Source organism: Nothoprocta perdicaria, unplaced genomic scaffold, assembly GCF_003342845.1.
Source record: "Nothoprocta perdicaria isolate Ctin4 unplaced genomic scaffold, notPer1 scaffold_3, whole genome shotgun sequence".
In the NCBI taxonomy this organism is placed as follows: domain Eukaryota; kingdom Metazoa; phylum Chordata; class Aves; order Tinamiformes; family Tinamidae; genus Nothoprocta; species Nothoprocta perdicaria.
The window spans coordinates 4,706,896-4,721,857 of record NW_020455532.1 but is presented as its reverse complement, the minus strand read 5'-3'; the positions used below and the strand labels follow the sequence as shown (position 1 = coordinate 4,721,857).

The window sequence follows — 14,962 nt, the reverse complement described above, 5'->3', positions numbered from 1 at the left end:
CCTGTTGTTTAAAGGTGCCAGCTGGGACCATTCGGTTCAGGTGACTTCAACACTGAAGACTGCTATATTTTGAGACTCCGGTCAGTTATTTTGCCACATAATGAGAACTGATGTCTCCTGGAAAAAAAAAAGGTCTCCTGTGGGACCAAATTTAGAACTAAATTACAGGATTTTCTCTCTATTCGCTCATACTTATACTGCTGTAAATCCATTAATTTCGCTGGGGTTGATTCCATTATATGTTTCRGTTTAAGAGTACATTTGGCCATGATGTGAATACAGAATCACACAACTGAAATGACCTTTGGGCTTACTGCTCATTACGTGCGCACTTAGCCATGCTGAGAGTGTTTTCTCACCTGCTTTCCTCTGATTGTCTTTTAGAGGACAAAAAGTACTGAAAATAATTTTTGCTAGATATAAAGCAGAAATAAGATCCAAAATGCTTTTTTCTTTTTTTCTGGACTGAAGAGCTGCTCAACTTTAGCTAATCGTTTACCTCTGAGTTGAGAAGAAGTAGTATCAGTTAGAGTCACAAAAGATCTGAGAGATTTAAACGAATCTTTATGAGTATACCTGACACTCATAAGGGGAAAAGATAAAATTAAAGAAAAAGCAAAATTTTTTTTTGAATTTTATTTTTAAGTACTCAAAAGTACTTAATACACAGCATATATGTTTAAGTATAGGTTAGCAGTTTAAAACATGAATTAAATTTTACATTCATGAGGATAAGTGCAATTTAATGATGTACTAATCATAAGGCAGAAGATGGTTACGACTAAATAGCATGGAGGATTTGAAGGGATGGCAGTAGGAGAAATGTGTAGTAGAAATACAGAGCTTGCTGCCCCAGCAGCAGCAAATCTTCTCCCCGGTCATGTCCCTTGGGTATCAAGAGGGTATTTGATCCCCCCAAACCAGGGCAGCATTGCTCCTGCACTGCGAGTAAAATCCGAGCAGAACTGCCAAGTGAGCAAGTGAAAGCCTGGAATTCTGGCTCTAATTCTGACCTGTCAGTTTGATGCTGGTGAATCTCTGTCGACCGTTCKTTCTGACTGCCCCAGTGCGGGGGCAGGAGAAGCCCTGTCAGGGGAACTCTGGTGGTTGGGCAGCCTCTACGGAACCAAATGGGATGAATGGTCTCTGGTATCATTTGTTTATCCATCCGGAATTATCTTCTTGATTTCCAGCTAAGTGCAAAGATGCATAAATATCCTTTGTGAATAAGCATATTTTTTYCAAAGATATTTTTAGGGACATATTAAAAAAATAATCACTGTTTAAAGAATAATAAAAAAAACCCACCTTTGCATAGTCTGATAGCTGATATAGATAGAATTAGCTTGATTTTTCCAGTAAATAGAGCCTCTTGGAACATTTTAGAGAATGGGATGTCTGATCATTTGATTTTACTTTTATGTAACATTTGACAGAATGCTAGACTGCTTTTCAAGCAATGAGCTTTAGACCTCATGGAGCTACAACTGCATTATTTTCAGATCAGATTGTTATTAATTGAGAGCATAGGGCAAATTTTTKTGTGCTCTTTCCCCCTCTCCCCCCTCCTTTCAGGAAGAATTTGAAAACAAAACAAAAGAAACCTCTTGCACAAATCCTAGTCTATACCAAAGATTTTTCCAGGTGCTTATCAATGGAGTGAGACTTAGAGAAAAGAACTCCGTGAGGTTGTGAACTCCGGCGGAAGTGGTTACAGTGTACAAAGGGCTCCCTTCTCGAATATCCTGTTTCATGTAGTCTTAGGAGAGACTGCTTTGTGTGGTATTTAAAGCAAGAAAAATCACATTCCTCCTGCATTTATTAAAAACAGTCATGTGGAGATTTTTTAATCATCCCTTCATAGCCTGGGTATAGCAACATGGCAGAGCATCTCAAACGTCAGTCTCCAAAATTGTTTGTTAAGGAAATCTTGGAGTGGTTTGGACTTGGATGTACTGACAGCCTGTGTACCCTGTGAGCAGCTGTCTCTGCCAGGGAACGAAAATTGCATTAGAGAGATTCTTTACAATTCAAAATAAAATTTTTTCACCAGCATCAAGAGAGCTCTCTTGCATCCCAATATTTTGTAGTACTGAGGAATGAAGTTTAGAAATGAACCTTTCAAGGACTGAGGAGGAGGAAGGAGGGTGAAAAGGAAAGGATGGTAAATGGAAGATTGGAAACAGCAGAGAAAATTATTTAAGGCACTTAGACATCCATGAAAGATTATAAAGACATCCTGAATGTACAATGGGGGGTATGCAAAAGGTGCTGGAAGGAACTTCCGCCAGACTTTCCTTTAATGCCTGTGCAGAATAACAATGAAGTCATTCTTTAGAGAATGCCTCTTTCCTGAGTTCTTCAGCTGGCTCAGCCAAGGATTTCGGGAACTGATTGGTAAACTGGAAGCTCAGCTTTCAGGAGCAGGCTGGGCAAAAATGCCAAAAATATGTCTGTTTGGAGGTCTTATGTTGATAAGGGACAGAAAGCTTTGGAGTAGTAGCTTGTGCTTATCTGCAACTGTACATGGTGGTCACTGTTTCAATCCATTATTCCCTGTTACCTAGCTAAGAAAGAAATGTGTATCTGTACTGCTTAATTACCCACTGTCACTGTGGGGTGTCTTTCACTCCTAGAATTAGAAAAATTAGAAGTTCATAGAACAAGATCGTTTGAAAATGTGTGTTCTGAACTCCTGCCTAGTAATGCGAGTGATGCAAGTAATGCAGTTTTTATCTGATTTTGCTTGTTCATTGCTGTTAATTTACTTTGCATGACTAGAGTAAGCATCAAGAGTTAGAGTTTAGGCCAGGGAGTTTAGGCCAAGACAAATTCCTTTCTGCAGTATGCCTATCAATTACTTAACTCTTTTTTTTTTTTTTTTTTTTTTTTTGTGGCTCATCTATAAAATACCATAATACCTTACCTAATTTACCGAAATAGTTTAAAAGCATGGTGTCATTTCAAATAATTTGAGTTAATTATCTCCCAATAGATGTGCCCTCCTCATCTTCCATGATACAGATCCTAATTCATTCAGCACTTCCATCTCTTTCAAATGCCTAGAAAGTCGTCAAACATTCGCTCAGTTTCTCTTGGCTCAACTAACACGTCTTAATTGAGTACAGAATAATTTTGTTCAGGAGGATGACTCAAAATGTGCTTTTGAATTCTGCGTAAGCACTGTGAGTTGGACATTATGGACATTCAGTGCGTAATATGCCTCCTCCCCTTAAAATTATTCTGTTATATATATCCATTATATTATTATGGTACTAATGCCACATCTCCTATCCTTGTAGAAAGGAAAACATTAGCAGCTAATGATATTGCGCTCTCTTGCATGCTATTCTGTATCTCTGTTTCTTACTTTGGGACAGATATTCAGCCTACTAAAATAGATGTGGGTCCATTGACTTCAATAAGGCTGGTCCCTTTTACACTGCCTGAAAATCTGCACTTTCCACATTACTGCTCCTTGCGTGTACGTAAATACAAAAGGATGCAGGATCAAACACAAGCTTAAAAAAAAATCCTTAAGAACCTGAGAATTGCAAATTGAATGCTCAAATCCCCTGTGTTTTAAAAGGAGTTTTAATCTAGGACTAAGATAAGGAATCCCCCGTCTTCTGCTGCCCTTAGAGAAGCACAGATGTTCTCTAATAGACTGTCAGTGAGTCCCTTTGGGCATTGTGTGCCTCTGAATTAAAAATCTGTGTAACGTCAAGTGGAACAAGTGTGATGATTTCAGAGCTTGTCGGCATGGTGGCGGCAGCACCAACGTGCCTTGCTGGGCTGCTCGCAAGGGCAGAACTGGAGCTCTGAGCATGGAAATTCAGCTGGTAGTCACTGAGTTCTGTTCACCTTGGTTGCTGTGTTYGCCTCATGAACACAATTTTGCCTTTAAGCCTTAAATAACTTGCTAGGGGAATGGTTATGTTGTCAGTTCAGAAATGCATATACCGTTAAAAAAGAAAATCACGTTTTTGATTGGAATGGTTTGAAAACATCACCGAGTTCATCATGTATGTTAGGAAATTTGTGTTATATGTGTTTTTCCCATAGAGTTCTAGTGCTAAGTGTTTTTCTTAACCATTTCCTGCAAAGTAATTTGTGCCTGTGAACTTATAGCTTATAAGAGCCTGGCTAGTCTGCTCTTTGGGGAGCATGGCTCAAATAATGATGCTGTCCCAATCCAGTACAAGAATCCTTGTACTCTCCTTGCACTTATTCTGCCAAACAGTCTGCTACTTCATTTCTTTTATACATCAAGTTTAAAAATCTCCTTGTATTTATGGTTCTTATTTGTAAGCTTTTTCTTCCAAGCCAGCCTGCTTTTATGAGCCTTGCTATGTCTGCCAGATACTAGGTGGAGATGGCTTGAGTGGGTGTAACCAAAATGAGAAGCTCAGCTAAATTTGGTGTTTCAGGAGAGGGTGAGATAATGTGGCATCTGGCACGATTTTAAACATTTTCTGTTTAGTTTGTCTAACTCTGATCATGCGCTAAGGAGAATGTATTTGTAATTGTGRTCTAGTTCATCTCCTATTTAGTCCAGTTGAAAATCAAACTTGGAAATAAAGAAATAATGGGAAGTTAAAGCCCATTGTCATGTGTTATTTCATAATTTATCTCTTACCTTATATGTAACTGAATGAAGAAAGCACAGCTCTAGTCAGAAGAGACAGAAATTAGTGTATTATTAAATGTGCTATCTTTGACGTATTTATGCTGCCCTTATTATGTACACTTCTGCTTTCTCTACCTCMAGCTTTCTTTGGAAAGTACCTGAATGAATATAATGGTTCCTACGTGCCTCCTGGTTGGAAGGAATGGGTTGGATTGCTTAAAAACTCTCGATTTTATAACTACACACTCTGCAGAAATGGAGTGAAGGAGAAGCATGGATTTGACTATTCCAGGGTAGGTCCTACTGATTTATTTCTAAGCTTTTAACATTTGCATATAGCTGCAAGAAAGCTACAAACATGTTATGGGTTTAGTCTGACAAAAGAATTCTTTTAATTCTTTAAAKCTGCTGCCAGTAACGTCAGCTCCAGCCCAACAGGCATCGTGTTTGGACTTTCTGTTATCTTTCACTGATGAAGAGTCATGTTACTAAAAACATTTTTAGCAGCAGTGGGAATATAAACAAAACATCCTGAGACTGTAAATACATTAAATGAGCAGAAGACATAAAAATGAACTTAAAGTCTCTGTGATTTCTCTGCTTGGTACTTTAATTTTTGTGTGCCAAGTTGGATTGTCATCTATTCCCATAGTACAGAACTGATTTCAGTGGAGTTACACGAGCATAAATGAGATTGGAAACCAGCTCCCTCCAGCTAGGCCCGTCTTTTTGTATTAATCCAAGGAACTTGTTTCACAGCGATAATATGATGGAGAGTTCATAGGATACTGGTATGTTGTATGRTAATTCTGGCTTTACCAACAGAGTGAACGGGCAATTTAACTATTAAATATTTCCACTTTTTGTTACAGACAAATATGCTTCTTTAAATGCTTGCAAGGATGCTCTACTCTAGCCAAACTTATTAAAAATGGTGATACTTCTTATTCTGTGCAGAATTATTCTTTTTCCTCATCTAACCCTCATTACTGCTTAAACAGTGAAATGTTTGTAGTGAGGGGCATGTTTATTTGAACTGAAAATGTAAACATGCTCCAGCAACCAGCTTCTGTGATTTCCTGAAATGGTCTGACTTAACAGAAATTGTTTCCTTTCTGCTTATCATGCACAAATCCTTCCTTCATATTCTTGGTTCATCAGAATGTATTCACAGACACTTTTTTTCTTTATGAGGCTGATGTGTGTGTGATTTTATCCCTTTCCCCTTGATTTGATTTTTTTTTTTTTTTAATTTAATGTGCTTTGTGCTGAAAGATGAAGCTTAACAGGCTTCTAAGGTTTCATTTTCTATTACCAGCTGCGAAGGGGAAGGGGCAACTGATGAGCTGAATTATTTCTCTTTTATTTCCCTTCTGATCTATGAAAAATGAGAGAGCTAATCTTTACAGCCATGCTACCAACCATGTTTTGACAGAAAATAAATTTCAAATGAAACAGGGTCAGGCAAGTGATTTCACAGGGCAGTATTCCCCATTGCAACAAGGGGCCAACTGTGAACTTCAAGTTCAGATGTCCTCAGCTGTGTGTTGTATATGCAACACTTGAAAATGTTTAGATTTTCATTTAGTTCAGTTTTTCTTATTAAATTTGATGTAAAAAATCCCAACTTGATAAAGATATAAACATTTTGATAATCTTCATATTCTTGCATAATATAGTGCTGTTATAATGAGCAGATGATGGTGTGTGGRGCAACAGTACTTCCTGATGCTAATATTGGAGTTCAAATGAACAAACAGAAGCTGAAATATGAGACTGAATGTATTTCCTTCCTTCTGTTTTTGTTTCTTCTCTTTTGGAAACTTCATTTTCCATCAAGGAACAAATGAACCAAGTTTCCTCAGAGATTATTTTTTGACCCTTTCTACTTGACATAATTAATATGTTAATTCATATGCCAGTGGAAAGATAGAAATGGTCCTTCGATTAACCTTGATGGAGTTATGGTTATTTACATCTACTTGCATGACTGAAAATATCATATCAGTAACAGTCATAAATGTAGCAGTGTCATAACAGACAAGCCTCATGTGTAGACCAATATATAAAATTATAAATGGAGCTGGCAGCCTGGCTCTGGGATGCACAGAAAATAATTTAGGGGAAAAAAAGGATAAATACAGTCTGTGAAAAGGGTTTCCTTTGACTAATAACAGTTGACTTCAGGTCAAGGACAATGGCAGTGGTAAAGAGGAGAAAGTGTCTGACCCATGGACAGAAAGCTTGCCTGAGAGAGCTGCCATCCAGTTTGTACCACTCTTTGTGCTTGTTCACTTGGCCAGAGCCAGCTATTATGTCTGGTTTTACATCCAGCTATGACATGACAATTATTTTTGGTTTAAATTAGCAGCTTTGCAATGTTGTGTATTCCATTCAACTCTTGTCCAAGAGTTATTTGATGTGCATAATGTAGCCCAAGAAAAGGAAGACAGTATATCATTAAAATATTCTCTTTAATCTGTCTAGCTCCAGGAGATAKCAGATGTACATGATACTTTTTAGAAATTAGAAAGATGGACAGTCCACATCTTCCAAAGTGAGTTTTCTAAGTTCCCAGTCCTTTACTTTATAGACGTATATCTCTATCAAATTGTCACAGTAGCTGTAAAGTTAATGAAATTTTTGGTCCAGCTAGTCCAGCATTTTTTAGTTTTTGTGTGACTGATTCTTCAGAGGGATGTTAAGAAAAATGAGTACCAATGTATACATATGTCGATTTTTTCAGAGCTTTTGTATAAGATAAGGAGGGGACTACATGTCCTAAAAATTTCATCACCAGAAAGCAGAGAAATAGAGCTTGTAATTTTCAAGTCTTTTTTAATATGTATTTAGTATTGTGATTAATTATGCACTCTGGCAATATGCACTTCTCATTGATCTTTARTGTCCTTTTTTTCTGAGATGAAACTGTTTTTCATATTTTTACTCAGTGAAGAGAGATTGATTTCATTTTAGTTTTTGAAGTTATTAACATCTAAATGTTATTCCCTCCTCCTTTCTTTTTGAGCTAAGTAGCTTCCTTTTTCCAGTTTCTTATGATACTTCAGCCTTCCTACTGCGAACTCCTGCCACAGCTTGCAGTTATTGTTGAAATACCTCATTGAACCTTTCCTTCCACTTCTAGGATTATCTGACTGATCTGATCACCAATGACAGTATTACCTTCTTCAGAATCTCAAAGAAGATGTATCCTCACAGGCCTGTGTTGATGGTTATAAGCCATGCTGCTCCTCATGGTCCTGAAGATTCAGCACCTCAGTATTCGCATCTCTTTCCCAATGCCTCTCAACACATGTAAGGAAAAAGAAAACTCTTGTGTTTCCAGGTTCAGGAAATTAAAAGTGCTGTGTACCTCTAGCTGAAAAAAATATTTACCTTACAATACTCCTGGCGTAAGTTTGTCATATACGCAGAATGTTTGGAGATTTTTATACTAATTCAGAACAGTACACGTATCTTGAGAACAACTACCATGTATAGAACTCAAATTGTAGCTCAAAAATTGAAAGGTTTGTGTTGAATTCATTGGACATTGTGACAAACTATTTGGGCCCTGTATATCACTGTTTGTTTTGAGCAGAGSGATCAAAATCTGGTTCTTGGGTTGTGATATCTTCATGGAAAGAAATTGTATCTTCTTATCTGTATGAAAAAAACATGTTAGTTTATGGGTATTACAAAAATCACATAATGCACAATAGCTATTATTTCTATTTTATATATGGAAAGAGAAGAAATAGAGGCCTGCATCAAATTAGGTAGTTCCAGATGGGCTGGCAGGTCTCTACATGCCACCTGACGCAGTCTTGGAAACAGCTCCGGTGCCCAGAACACCACAGCCTGGTTACCCAGTTAAGGCATCAGCTCCAGCCTTGCTGGCTTGCAGTTGCAGAGCCTGCTTAGAAGGGTAGCTCCATAGGGCTCCACTCCGCAGCTCACACACCTCCTCACAGGCTGCTCGTGTGTATGATATTCTCCCAAATCGTGTTTTAACCAAACTGAAAACATTCCAAGATTTTTCTCCTTACTGGCTTTCTGCCTTCACTGATGTTCAGTGTTTGTAATTTTCTTCCTARATTCATGGATTTTTTTTTCTCCAAGGGGCTTTCCATTTTCCTTTGGATTTGTGAAGGAACTGGGAATTAGTTGAAATAACCAGTTGGTCATTAAGACTCCTCAGGACTAATCCAAAGTCCAGTGAAACCCATCTGAGCTTTTTCACTCAGATTTTGAGAGAGAGCATTTCCTTAGTAYTATTGTCTGAGTATTACAGAATTCAGAATAATATATATTTCATTATCCTGTGCTATGAAAGAGAATGTGTATCCCAGATCTACAGCAATACACCGTTTCATGTTTGTTTGCCATTTAAGCTTTTCTTTTTTCTTTTTGAAATGAAAATTATAGCAATGCCAAATAAGTGATTTCTGCTATTGCTAGTACCTGGACAGAGTACCTCAGTCTTATTAGAACTGCTTTGGATGGCAGTCTTATCTCAGGGATGATAGTCACTTATCAAAACAGCATTCTGTAGCGCTTAATTTTGGTGATCCGAGGAAAAGGAGTGGAAGGAACTGGAACAAATTATCATACTAGGTTAAGAAATTATATTTCAGACATTTTTAAATAGCACTAAGTAAAATTAATCTGTAAGGATTGTTTTTGGTCTGGTTTTGAGACTGAAACTAAAAATGCAGGAAGTGCATCATTCTCTCAATATGTATATGCTATGTAGTCCTCTGATATCCATGTTTTCCCTTGTTCTCGAATCCTAGGGAATCCCTCCGTGAATCTGCCGGTGATAATGGGTTGTAGGTAGTTCTCACTGTTTCACTACCCTGTGAATACATGTAGGGCCCCATGAGAGGAACACAAGTTGAACGCATTTGTGTTGCAGCAAAGCAGTAACTGAACAGCCTTTGTCGAGTGCCAGAGCTAGGAGGCAGTGCCCCATGTGCCATGTCGTGTGTATCTTCCTGCACGAGCACTGACAAAGTGGCCACACTGATGCCTACCTTACACCCACCCAGCAAAGGGAAGGCTTGGCTGGAATGCTCGGTCTCGTTGACACGCTGCTTTGCAGTCTTTCTATTTGAAAATTATCCCTATCGGCCAGCATTCATGTAGCAAATCCTTGGGCTACGTGATTGATTTTCCTTTTTTTACAGCATATACTGATAGCTGCAGAGGATGCAACAGTTGGGCATCACAGAGATTATTTCTGCAGAGGTTACATTTTACCACCCTTTCCAAGGTCAAATGCAGTCARACTACGATTTGACTATTGAATACATTTGAAGAAGACCATCTTATCCGGCTTCTGGGAATGTTATATTTTGTGTATTTTACCCATAAGATAGACAAATCTGTTAGGTGTAAGAGGGTTACATTTGTAGTAATCAAAGAAAACCACAGACTTTGGCTGGATTAAACAGCGGGAGGTTTTAAATCAGCCAGGAAATCACAAAGTAAGCTGAAAAGGAGTTTGCCAAGCATTTTTGATTCATTCTAGGCATCACATAGCAACAGTTTCCATAACTGTCAGCATTTTCAAAGGAGCAATGTCATTATTTCAGCCACAATAACATTCTGAAATTCAAGAGGCTATTAACAATACACAGAGAATAAACACYAGTGCTCTCCTCCCTATATGAAGAATCCTTCATTTGCTACCTRCACACATTTTTCAGATAGTATCCAACACAGATTTCCTATATAAAGCATTTCACTGTCAAATTATTAATTTCATATTTATATTAAAACTTACCTGTCATAATCAAAGATACATTAATATCACATTATTTCAAGAAGTTTCRGTTTGTATTGCTTTTGTTTATTCTGCTAACTTACCCTGCTGTTTTGTTGCATTTGTGAAGACAACAGTAGATATTTTCCAACTCAGAGCTGAATTTGTCAGGAAATTGTGTGTTAGGCTGAAGAAAATAACCAATCATTTAGAAAGTAATCTTTAATATTTTAGAATCTGCATGTGGTTTGTCTTAGGTTAGGAAGAAACAGACCAAAATGATTCTCAGTCTGAAGTAATAACAAACATTTTAGGAATATTTATAAATGCATATAGGTGTAMATATAACTTTATACTGAGCTGGTGATTTAGAGACTCAACATCATGCTAATGATATACCAAAATAAATCTTTTGTTTCTATCCAGCTAGCCTAGAATAATATAGATATGGACTGAAGAGCAATCTCTGGAACTGCCAACAACAGGAATTAATGGACAGGCAGTGATATTCATCCTCATCACTTTAATGCTGTTACAGGATTATGAGGACTGGAAGGGGCTGTGAGATTCCAGGACGCTGAAYCCAGTTCCTGGGGGTTTTGGCAGTGGCTTTAATTATCTTATTTCATGTGAACTCATCAATTTGTAACTTGAAAGTTTATGATGATCACAAAAGAGTTGATGGCTGGAAAGTATCTACAAAATTCAGTCCTATTTCCCCTCACCCCTGCTTTTCTTGGCAGGTCTTTAAAATCCGGCTTTGTATCCACTTCTGCTTGCCATGAGCTCACATGCAGATTGATACCACCAGGTAGGGTACCTGTGCTCCTCTGGGTACACAAGTGCTGAAATATTCAAGCAACCCGTCAAGCTGAATTCAAAAGAGCTGTTACTTATCAGTAACTTTTCAGCAAGTCTGATAGTTGTTGTTAAACAGCCTGTACGATAATACTCTGTGCTAGAGTGAAAGCAAAGCAATTACATGAGTAGAAATTCAATAGTTCGTGCTCTTCATGCAGATAATACTTCCCAGTTCTGGTGTCAGGCTTCTGAGGCCAATCTGTTGGCTTTGAAATGTATCCATGTTAGTCTGAACAGTGCTAGAACTCTATATGTCTGCTCTTTCAGTAGGTTTTATTCCCCACAGAGCTGTTTTCACTCTCCCATCTTTCATAGAGAACATGAAAGGACAACACTTTTCTGTACTAAATGTAATGCTTTTTTGTGCACCTCAAAGAGTCAGCTCTATAGCAGTGATCAAATAGAAATTATTGGTATAGATTATCATGGCTTTTCTTCTACATTGTTAAATTATTCTACTTTTCCATCTGTTCCCTAGCACTCCTAGTTATAACTATGCTCCAAACCCAGACAAGCACTGGATAATGAGGTATACAGGGCCCATGAAACCTATACACATGGAGTTCACTAACATGCTGCAGAGAAAGCGTCTTCAAACCCTCATGTCTGTGGATGACTCTATGGAGATGGTAAGATTAGTATTCACTTTTACCCAGGTCAACAGRTGCTTTTTCCTTAGAATTAAGCTACATAATGCTTGTGGCATGTGTGTATTCACTGTATTGTCTTGTATTCACTGTATATTGTATTCAAGATGTAAGGAGCCTCATCTAGAGGCTCTGTGAGGTGGGAGGTGTAAGCAAGCTGTTATTTTTTGCTGAGGAATTGCTATTGATTAAGGGAAGAGGGATTACCTGAAAAAAAAAAAAGTCATAGATTTATCAGATATATTTATCCCAATGGTAAAAGGTCATCCTATAGTCTGTTGGAGATGAATAACCTAATTATGGGTCTGTTTTAATCCCACAATGCTGTAGCTTTTTGAGAGAACTAGGGAGAGAGAAAAAAAGAAGTTAGACCAATCCTAACTGAAATGACACAATGGTAAAACAGGCCCAGTTGTTAAATACACAAAGGATTTTTTTTTTTTTTTTTTTTTTTGAGTTGTCTGCATCATGTTACAATAAGATTGCAGAAATCTTGCAGGGCAAGTTGGGTGTCTTGAATAGAAACATCTGAACTAGCTAAAAGACTACTGCAAAAGAGCCTGGATTTGTTTCCAGTTGCAAAAAGTCAGCTATAAAGGTGTTGCAACGTGCTGCTGATCTGCTGGCATTCTCACTCAAAACGGTAACGCATAAAATAAGCAGAATCCTGAAGGCAAGGAGGAAATTAACAAGTTAAAGCAATGCCATCCAGATAGTAATGTCTTATAATTACTGATTCAGGAAATTATGATCTCTGCTTCATATTAATGAACCTGATCCCTTAGATGGATCAGATACCAGKATTAAGGAAGCTTAGCTAGACTTTATTACACTATTTTCATTTTCCATTTAGTACAATTATTTCATTTGGTATGAGTTTATCATACCTGTGTTTCATTGGAGACAAAATGTTTGTTTTTCTTTGTTTCTTCTCATTTTTGTCTAATCCCTAAATTGGTCTGGGTTTTTTTTGTTTGTTTCCCACTGAATTGTATGTGTCTAATGGTCTTTCAAAAATTCTTTCTTAAAAAGTTTATTTTTACTACTGGAAGAGATAACCTTGAATTTATATTGATGAAATTCTGTCTGTGTTAGAGAAGTTTATTTTGATACAGGTTAGCATGATACGTTACCTGACATTTAGAATAGTCTGTTGTGATGACTCAGTGACATGCTGAGGTATTATTTATGTGCACATTATATATAGGCAGAAAACTGTACCCAGCGTTCTCTCTATATAGTACTATGTAATGCAAAGAATGTCATGCTTGTTTTGTTTTGCTTTTTTTTCCCCAGATTTATAATACGTTGGTTGAAACAGGAGAACTGGACAATACCTATATAATATACACAGCTGACCATGGTTACCACATTGGGCAGTTTGGGCTAGTGAAAGGAAAGTCCATGCCCTATGAGTTCGATATCAGAGTTCCTTTCTATGTCCGAGGTCCAAATGTGGAGGCCGGGTCCTTGTAAGTTCTTGGCTAATGTGCATGTGTGTGTGTCTATATTGTGAGCAGATACACCCATTATATTTACATCTCAGGTCATGTTGGCTTGACATCCTAATGGAGACACCAAGTAATGCCAGCTTGCATAACTACCTGCTCTTCTTTGGCAGCAAAGTGGGTCCACTCAGACAGCAGAATTGACAGCGTTTGCTATCAGTTAATATAAATGATATATAATTAAGGTTTTTGCCACTACCATTTCCATGTACAGGTGTGCAGTTCAGGTCACTCTTCTTTCAGGGTTGAAGCTTGAAAAGTCACTTGGAAACATGTCTAATCTAGGAAACATTGATTTATTTCCTTTTGAAAAGTGGAAAAAAATACCCATAACTAATACATTTTTCAGGTGAAACTACGTGATACAATGTTCACTGGAACAATAGATAATTATTGTTGGACTTTAATTAAATCATTTTGTGGCACCACTTGTTCCAGCTTGTGAGGAAGAATGTATGTAGTACTTTACATAGCAATTGCCATGGAAGAGTCTCCTTGGCTCATCCTTTGTGAATACAAAGGTGTGGGTATCTGTTTGTCATATACCCGCAAGCGTGCAGAATGTGACTGTTAATTCAAATGGTAGCTTTGATCAGCTAAGAAATTATGTAAATATGCTTTCTAAGCAATTATTTCAATATCAAATATTTGCACTTAAGTAATGATTTTAGACAGTGCCGTAATTTGCTGTCCTTTCTTTATATCAGCGTGCATGCTTTAGCATAATTAACATCTATAGTCTTTCATACACACATTTTTTTTCTCCACTTCAGAGGACTAGATTTAATGTATAATAGAGTAATAGTGTGTAAATAGCAAGTAGTTATAAAAAATGCCATCCCATTTGCTGGTTCACTTATTCATCATACCAACAAGACAAAAAAAAAAAAAAAAAAATCACGCTCTTCCTAAGGCGCAGTCCTAATAGAATCTCAAGATTAGGCTTTTGGAGGCCCAGATCAGGGACTCCCAGCCCTGTAGGCTGCACTGGAGGGAAGGGGAGGTCTTTTGGTAGAAACGAACAGGTTACTGTGGTACTGAGAGAAGTCTGTCTGCAGCAACTAGTACTTTCAAGTGAGATGGCACAACCTCCTGAGACCTTGTTCTTTCTGAAATAAAGACATATGTGTATGTGTTTTGTTTTAGATATATATTTATGCCTATGCTCTCTATATAATATATGCATATACACACATGCATATAGAGGGAGGGATGTGTGTGTTTTTCTTTCTCCCTTCAGCTGCAGTTTCTGGTCTCATTGAAGAGTTCATGCTAATGTGGCCAAAGCAGACTGAGCTAGTTTTCCTGCAGTTTTCCAGCAGGAGGCCAGCCAGCTCATAGTTCATGGATCTTTACACATAGGCAGGCACGAAACTTGTGAAACTTTCCCATTGAATTTTATTTTTCTGTGCCTTCTGATGACAAAAAAAAAAAAAAAAATATTTCTATTAGCATCAGGAGTCAGCCTGGCAGAACCTAGCAGCAGAACAAATAGGAAAAACAGGATAGAATACCTTGGAGTAGAAACATGTCAGATAATAAATTTATC

At 37.6% G+C, this 14,962-nt stretch overlaps 1 protein-coding gene across 3 annotated transcripts in view; it reads left to right on the top strand.

The window, feature by feature from the left end:
- SULF2 (sulfatase 2) overlaps nucleotides 1–14,962 on the top strand; it is a 124,254-nt gene that overhangs the window by 83,584 nt on the left and 25,708 nt on the right. For all 3 annotated transcript variants that reach the window (XM_026041920.1, XM_026041918.1, XM_026041919.1), the window contains 4 exons: nucleotides 4,772–4,923; nucleotides 7,776–7,945; nucleotides 11,737–11,887; nucleotides 13,202–13,377. In XM_026041920.1, the coding sequence (XP_025897705.1) occupies nucleotides 4,772–4,923; nucleotides 7,776–7,945; nucleotides 11,737–11,887; nucleotides 13,202–13,377 (649 nt within the window). The remainder of the gene's footprint in view (nucleotides 1–4,771; nucleotides 4,924–7,775; nucleotides 7,946–11,736; nucleotides 11,888–13,201; nucleotides 13,378–14,962) is intronic.